This window comes from Thermochaetoides thermophila (assembly GCF_000221225.1).
Source record: "Thermochaetoides thermophila DSM 1495 unplaced genomic scaffold scf7180000011820, whole genome shotgun sequence".
NCBI lineage: Eukaryota > Fungi > Ascomycota > Sordariomycetes > Sordariales > Chaetomiaceae > Thermochaetoides > Thermochaetoides thermophila.
This window is the reverse complement of record NW_006383036.1, coordinates 988,964-996,782: the sequence shown is the minus strand read 5'-3', so window position 1 is coordinate 996,782 and position 7,819 is coordinate 988,964. Positions and strand designations below refer to the sequence as shown.

The window sequence follows — 7,819 nt, the reverse complement described above, 5'->3', positions numbered from 1 at the left end:
AGAGGAAAAAAAAATCACACAAAAGCAGCGCTGACGGCTCTGATGGGCTGGCTGCGCGCGGCGCTAACGGGTGCTGTTCTGTCGCTTTTAGGGGCGGGGCAACGTCTGTTTTTCTGATTGATTGATGACGGAGTCTCGGGAAGCTGCAGGAGGAACGGGGTTCTAGGGCTTGTTCAGACTCGTTCTCTGGGCTCTGTGAGCGATGCCTAGGGCTTCCGAGACGGCAGAACGATGGTCGAAACGGCTCCTTCGATGCGTATGATGCGTCTGAGTGGAGTCGTTGGGCTGTGGCACGTAGCTAGCTGGCCAGTCGCTGAAGGAAAAAGGAATGGAGATGCAGGTGAAAGTAAACAGTACAATGTACAATGGATAAGGTAAGGTAGCAGATAGCAGGTAAGGTAGGTGAGGGGTGACGTGAGGGGCTTGGAATAGGTATTAGGTCAGGTGTCAATGGATGTGTTTTTTTATGTTTTTGTGTTCGACAGTGTGTAATTGGCGGTGATTGGGCGTTGAGTGATCGAAGATTGAGCGTGTAAGTGGGCGTTGATCGACGTAGGATACGTGAGTCCTGGAAAGAGAGAAGACACAACAGGATCATGGAGAGGCGGACGGCCCTGGGGTTTTGTTTTCTCTGTGGGGTGGTCTACGGATTGCGCTTCTACGGGACTTCCCCCGCTTCCATCCCTCGTATGGTTCACCCTGATCTCGACGTTCTGGCCTGTCTTGCCCGTTTTGCCCGTAACGTCAACAGACCTCAATTTTGCGAAGCCCGGGGGCCGAGATCCGGAGACCGAGAATCTGGGATGATGGCACATTGGGTGGACAGGTTGGATCGTCAGCCTCAGGTGAGCCGGCGCGAGGGGCAGTGGCTAGCCGTGAGACACGAAAAGACGCAGCGCGGCCTGGATCGGGACTTGGCGGCAGGCGCGAATCCCACCGCGGCAGTAAGGTGCAACGAGCTCTCCTATGGCTTCCAAATGGAGCCAATGGCACCAAATGGCCCAATTGCCCATGCAATCCGTCACATTAATCTGCCCCAATCTGCCCAGAGGCCCCAGACCATGCCCAGATTGACCCAGGCCTGTCCTGCGTCGTGCATGCAACTACCCCACGTACACAGCGCACCAGCACGCACTCTGCACCCTGCGCAGTCGCTGCTGGTCGACGCGCGGGGTCTGATGAGGCTTGAAATTGAGTGGGCTATGTGGATCGACCGGACAGCATTGGCCCACCCGGCCGCGGTGGCGCCATGTCGGCGACGAGGGGTTGGTCGGCGTAGAGTCTTAGAATGGGGTTGGGGAAGGGACGAGCTACCCCAGCATCGAAGCACGTTTATCACGAAGGGCATCACTGGATTGGATCAACAAATTCGTCACAGCAGCCTAGTTGGCAGGAAGAGAGTGAAGTCCAATTACCGGACAGCAGGGTGCGCACACATAGCGCGAGTGACCCCAGATGCATGTTGATGAACGAGTGGCAATGGATTGAACGGACGAAGGCACGAGGGCGATGTGCATACGAGCACAGCATGCAGCAGCTTGGAGTGTGTGTTGGAGTGGGAGCTCGGGATTCCCAACCGAGCAGCGACCTCACAAGCGGCCTGGTGACACCTGGATGGAGGGAAACAATGCCATCCCCCATCATCCCTTCAGCCAACTCAACCTGGCAACCTAGCGTGCCTGTAGCTGAGACCGAATCCCGTCGACGACGAGGCCAGCCGATGCTGCGCTGCGGCACATTGACAGCCCAATCTGAATCTCAAAAACTGCCTGACAGCGACATCTGCCTTCCCGCGTCAACTGATTGACGGCAAACGACCGTCGGACCTGCTGATGGATGAGCGAATATCTATCAGATATCCGGTAGTCGTCGTTACGCCCAATTATTGGCTCGGGCGGACAATTGGCGAATTGGCACGACATTGGGCTGCCATGAAGCCACCATTTTCGTTGTCATTTTGCCCTCGCTGCCGTCTCAAGTCCCACCGTTACTCCGTTGACACCCTGACAGCTCCCAGCGCTTCCATTCCCGTTCCAGGCTTCCAGGCACCTTCCTGCTTCATGATGGATGGTCCATCGTCAGCTTCCCATCCTGCCAGTTTGCTGTTCGGTCAACAATTTTGCGAAAGCCCATGGGCGCCGACCGTCATGACCGCGGAGGACACCCGTCTCACATCCGTCCTTGCTCGGGCCATCGGCGATGGCAGCTCTGATCGGTCCGTGTCTGCAACAAACATCAAGACTTGTCCATCCAGATACAGACAGGACAAAAGCCAGACGAACCAATTCTCTCTATAGATATATACTACTCGGAATCCTTCACCGCCATTGTATGCGCTCAACTACCGATGACAGCATCTACACAGTCGATTCTTGCTTTCGCCGGCGATGATGGTCCCGTCAAACTCCATCCAAGCCTGCCATCTCTTGCTGTAGCTGCAGCGCAGTGTGCATGGTGCTACGGTTGGTCGCGAAGGGTTTGCTACGTGGTTGGCCGCTGCTGGTCCGCCACTCAAGGTGCAACACGGCGGGACTAACCGCAACCAAGCTAGCGACGACGGGTCCATCCAATGTGGGGCACACCTGGGCAGACAAGGGTCTCATTTTCTATCCGAAGTCTGGGCACGCTCTCCGTGCTACACTACGGAAGTATAGATCGCAAAGCCAAAAAGTTTGGATGCCCAAACACCATGCTGAATAAATTTTGGCTCGAAGTGATTGTAACCGGCGGCTGCTGCAGATGAGGCATTATCACCAGCATGGAAAGATACGGCCGGTAGAGACAGCCGAGCAGCCAACATCTCCCTCAACAACCTGTTAGCACAGGGACTTTGGGCGCCGACCGTCCGCCACCCACGAATGGCGCTGGTCCATGGCCCACGCGAAGTTCCGCGCTAACGATCGACAAAAGAACGTTGGTCTTGGCCCTTGGCGTCAGCTTGGCTTGGGCTGGACGTTATTTTTTTTCAGCATACAGCACACCACTTCATCAGGTTAGGCTCCACGTTTTCAATCCCAGCGTTACCACCACGCCGGCTGCCCCCGTTGGCGTTGCGTTTTTGGCAGCTTTTCCCCACAGAGATCCACGAGCTTGCCATCCCACCTCTCGAAATCCTCAGATGACGCTGATGAGATGCAGCATTTCCCTCGAGCCATTCCCATCCGCCTCATCTGGCCCGAGATAGCCATGCTGCCCTAAGGGCCACTTAGCACGATCTGCTAATGCCACGACGCACAAAGTCATGCATTTTTCCAGAGCTTCTAGCATTTCCTATTATTCTCGATGCGCGACAGATGTGCAGAACACGCTGGCAGATGGGAATGCCGTGTAGACTGAAGATAGATCTCGGTCATCGGCGTCAGCCCGATCTCGACGTGATGTCCGTTGATACCGGTCGTTACGGTCCGTAACACGTAGCTCACAGCTCTGCCAAGCTTCCACACCCCGCACGGCGTGGGGTTTCCGTACGGTAATTTACAGATAATCGGTAATGGGGAGTAACGAAAATCTTGGCTATCGCGGATCTGGCGCCCATCGCCGAGAAAGCCGCCTGATCGCAGACCAGATACCTGATAACAGCATGATTGATGACATGTACTAATATTAAGAACGCTAAAAGTGACTCGATGGGAAATTATAGAAACGCCAATACCTCGGTGCTCCTTTTCCTCACCCCCGAACTAACCTTCCTTTTGCCCCTCAGAATCGCAACGGTTCTCCAATCAATTCCGATCACGAAAATAAAGCAGAAAACAAAACTTGGTAAATCAAGCTGCGAGGTTGGAGCCCGAGCGCGAGGATGAGGGGGAGGAAGCTGGGCTGGGTTCTCGGCACGCCAGCCTCTCCACCCTAGCGTTTCCCCCAACGTCGAAGCTTGTTTTTGCCGATCACGTCTTCTGCTGCACTGCGGCAGAACCAGGGGTCATCAACCATTTTTGGGCATGGAGACGCCAAAGCGCTTGATAGACGAATCCCCAAAACAACTTTGTCAACCCAATTACTACCTCAAGACAAAAAGCGGTGTGAATTGCCCCCCCCCCCTCACTTAGTCTTTGTGTTCTCTTCGGCAACGCAAGACTGTCACAGCGCACTATGCCCCGAGTAAAACCATTTCGGGACGTCGATGGCAAGGAGGGGCAGCAAGATTGACCACAACACATTCCCCCACCGTTTCGATGACGCAAATGTGGGGCCTACAACGAGGTGAGGCTGCGAGGCTGAAAACGGTGGCAGGTGGACGGCAGGTGAAAAGACGACTATCAAGAGAAGTAGTGTAAAAAGGCAACTTGATACTTTAGGTGCTGCATCACGTGTAAAAACAACAATTCATGCCTACCTACGCCCAAGTTTACCCATCGTCATGAAACCAAGCATCTGTAAGTGTTGTCCCGCATGAGCGAACTCTCCATTCATCCATCAACCGGGCGGCCAGCTCGTTCAATCCCCTCGCTTCCTGACGTGTGTAGTACCTAGGTAGTGTGTTGCGTTCGTGTGTGTGTGTGTGTGTGTGTATACATCGAAAAATCCTGACAACATGATAATGAAAATGAAAATCTCAGAACGCCAACCCCATCCATCCCCATCGCTTCAGTGAGGACAAATAACCACGAGAGCGAAAAGTCAGCAGAAATGTTAGGTTAGGTAGGTAGGTAGAGAAGGGAGTAGAAAACCGCATAGTGGAGCGATGGTGACGTGAGAGGCACCCCACCGGCACCTTCCCCTGGCCCGGCCGGCGCCTGTCATGCGAGCCGAGTTAAGCATCTGCGCCGGCTGACACCTGATTCTAATACAACATCACGGGCGAGAATCAGACACAGGCCCGCCGGATGGAAGCTAGCATAGAACGTTCTATCCCCGGCGCCGGCATATGCAAAAGACACCAGGTAAGTCCCGGTGGGCGCCGAACGGCCCGATGGGGACGGTCGAGAGACGAACTGCATGCAGGACAGGACAGGCTCCAGCTTTCCCCCTGCCAAGCCTGCACAGCCTCCGTCCATCCCCGGAGCTCACAACTCAAATCGCCATTTCGGCCTGCAGTTTCCTGAGCTCGGCTTCTTCGTCGTCTTCCTCGACGGCCGGAGCCTTGCCTTTGACTGTTGACATGAAACAGGTTTTGTCAGCAACCTCTGCCCCGAATATGATGATAGCCGTGATAAGCACTCACGTTCTCCGTTCGCCACTTCGGGCAGCTTCTGAGCCGGTACGGTGCCCGTCTTGAGCATCTTCTCCTCCAAATCCTGCTGCTGCAGGGCCTCGAGCTCCTCTTCTAGCTCTCCCTCGTCCACCTGCGGGCCAATGGCAATACTGCTCATCGCCTGCGAGATCTCCTCGTTGAAACGGTTGTGCTCTTGCAGTATGTCCCTGTTCCAAGGTCAGTCCAGGTCATCCCCCCAAACCAACAAGATATGGAAACACGTACATGGTCACTTCGACCTTTTCCGGCGTGAGCTTGCCGTGTATTGACTTCATGGCTTCGCTGGCGCGCTGCATGGCCAGGAAAGTCTCCTGGTTGATGTTGGCTGTCTCGATTGCATTCATCTGCTGCTCAATAGTCGCGATGTGGTTTAGCGTTTGCTCGAGGTTATGTTCATGGATCTTCTTTCGTCGAAGCGCGGCTTTCGCAGCTGTATCAACAAGATCGGGTCAGCATGTCCTCTCGTTGGCGGCCGTCAAAGGGGAGGAAGGGTGGATATCCATGCCGCCCGGGGAGCCAACAACCTACCGGCCTTGTTGGTGTTCACATTTTTCCTCGCGATCTGCTCCTGCTCCTCGATCTGACGCATAAGGTGCTGCTCGCGCTTCTGTAGCATGTCGAGTTGCGTCCGCAGATCGAGGATGACATTCTTCGGGGTGTCTTTCCGCTTCTGCGAACCACCACCGAACCAGCTCCAGATTCCTGACATGGCAGCGGGCTGTCTAGTCTAGATTCTAGGATAGATAGACGTGATAGTAAAAGAGGTTGTCGATGAGCGGAGACCTGAGTCGCCTCCGCGATGGCTGGCTAGCAGAAGGATCCTGCGGGCAGTAGTTGGCGGTGCAGGTGATGGTGAGTCTTTGCAGATGACGCGTCCTGATACCAACCGTTTGGCGGGGTTGACCTAACGTCAGGCAACTGGCAAGGTTGACGGAGGGGCCCAATGGTAGAGTGGCCAGACGCAAGCAGGAAACGGGACTGGCTGAGTGACAAAGTATTTGGACGTCGTTCTACAAGATCTCGCTGGCAAAAGGTGCCGATGAGACGTAGGAAAATCGAGCAAGGCAACCTATCGCGGAAGGTTGACAGATGCAAGGCGTTGTCAGCACCCAGACCGTCCTCGCAGCACAGGATGATCACCGGGCGACGGCGACTGCGAGCGGGTCTCGGTGCGGGGCCGTGCACGAGCCGTTCTCCACTTTAATCCCGAAGATAACCCGCCTTCGGTCTCATGTTATATCACGTGATGTCGCGATAAGGACGTGCTTCTGCCTGGAGATGACGTAGAGTTTCTGAAGAAAACCCTAAGCATTCAATCTTGCCCCAGTGTTTTGGGACGTTGTTGTAGCGAGGTCTTACCAGACTGAATCGTTGACGTTCTGATCTCTCACGGATAAAGTGCCGTCTCTCGTAACGGTCAGGTGGTCGCCTATGGCAACGACCAGTTGAAGATGGTGTGTTCAATTAAGACAATCGAAGTTGTACGTATTTCAAAGATTCTCCCAGTTTAAAAAGACATCATCCATTGACTTCCCAGTGTCATAAGAGTGAGCAGAATTTCAATTAGAAAACATGCATTCGGTTCAGAAAGTCAGTATTCAACCTGACCTTCGTGGTGCCCAACTTGTCCTCCTCCCCCATCTCCGAAAGCGATCAGTCGGCGAGAAAGTTCGCTTCCTAGGCTGGTAGGTCTGACAGTTCTGATTACTTATGAATCCAAATCTTGACTAACCTCTCCCCTACCCAGTGTCATGGGCTATGATCCAACCACCGCCACGCTTACCTTGGAGCATGACGTGCACCCGGTTACCTCCAAGGCAGGCAGCCCCATGAAGACGATCGCTCGAGTAGACGCCCACCTGGTCCTTGACTGCTTATATTGGGATAAAGTGCGCGTCGGCGAGTGGCTCAACGTGCTGGGCTACGTTGAAAAACACAAGATCGAAGGGGGCAAGTTTGGCCAAGAATATTTGCCCGTTAAGGAACAGCCCCAATATCAACCTGCTCTGTTCGTTGTCAACATCCAAGCCACGTACATCTGGTCCACGGGACCAATGGACATTGACCGGTACGTGCAGACGGTTCGGGTTCTGGAGGCTGAATTAAGCGGGTGAAGATGGGATGAGCTGTTTGGAAGTAAGGTCGGGGTGAGGTACCATATTAATACCTACCGACTGCTCTTCATCTCAGCAATTCCCAGCTGTTCTGTCAAGCTCGCTTGATCACCGAGCTCCACAAGGGGCAACCCATCTTCTTGACCCAAGGCCCGGCCCGTGTGCCATTGGCAGGCCACAGATCATGCAACTAGGTGGGCACTGATATCCACCTAGTTCAGCCGTGGCGGAGGACGACTGTTCGCCGATGCATCCTCAGTGGCAGTCGCCCTGTTCAGAACTCGGTCCACGGGACATTCACCAAGACAAGACGCTTTCATGTCTCCATAATCCAGGTGATTTAAGAAGCCAGCCGAGCCTGTGCCAGGTATATCAAAGCTGTTTCTGGACATCTTTACCAACAGCTATTTTGGGCCACATCAGTCAGACGCCCAAGAGCACTCAGGATAAGATCTTAGAGGGACAGAGGTTAAGTTTATCGTCTTCTCTGGCCTCAGAAATGTCACCAATG

General features: G+C 54.3%; 2 protein-coding genes across 2 annotated transcripts; one reads left to right on the top strand and one right to left on the bottom strand.

Annotated features, from left to right (window-relative positions):
* Positions 1–5,013: 5,013 nt before the first annotated feature.
* On the bottom strand, positions 5,014–5,903 carry CTHT_0052810 (uncharacterized protein; the record flags this gene model as incomplete). Its single annotated transcript, XM_006695557.1, has 4 exons — positions 5,014–5,093; positions 5,165–5,361; positions 5,420–5,624; positions 5,723–5,903. 4 exons carry the CDS (start codon positions 5,901–5,903, stop codon positions 5,014–5,016), a joined length of 663 nt encoding a protein of 220 aa, XP_006695620.1.
* Positions 5,904–6,766: 863 nt separating this feature from the next.
* Positions 6,767–7,308, top strand: CTHT_0052800 (uncharacterized protein; the record flags this gene model as incomplete). Its single annotated transcript, XM_006695556.1, has 2 exons — positions 6,767–6,879; positions 6,942–7,308. The coding sequence occupies 2 exons, from the start codon at positions 6,767–6,769 to the stop codon at positions 7,306–7,308; spliced, it is 480 nt and encodes a 159-aa protein (XP_006695619.1).
* Between the last annotated feature and the right edge of the window lie 511 nt (positions 7,309–7,819).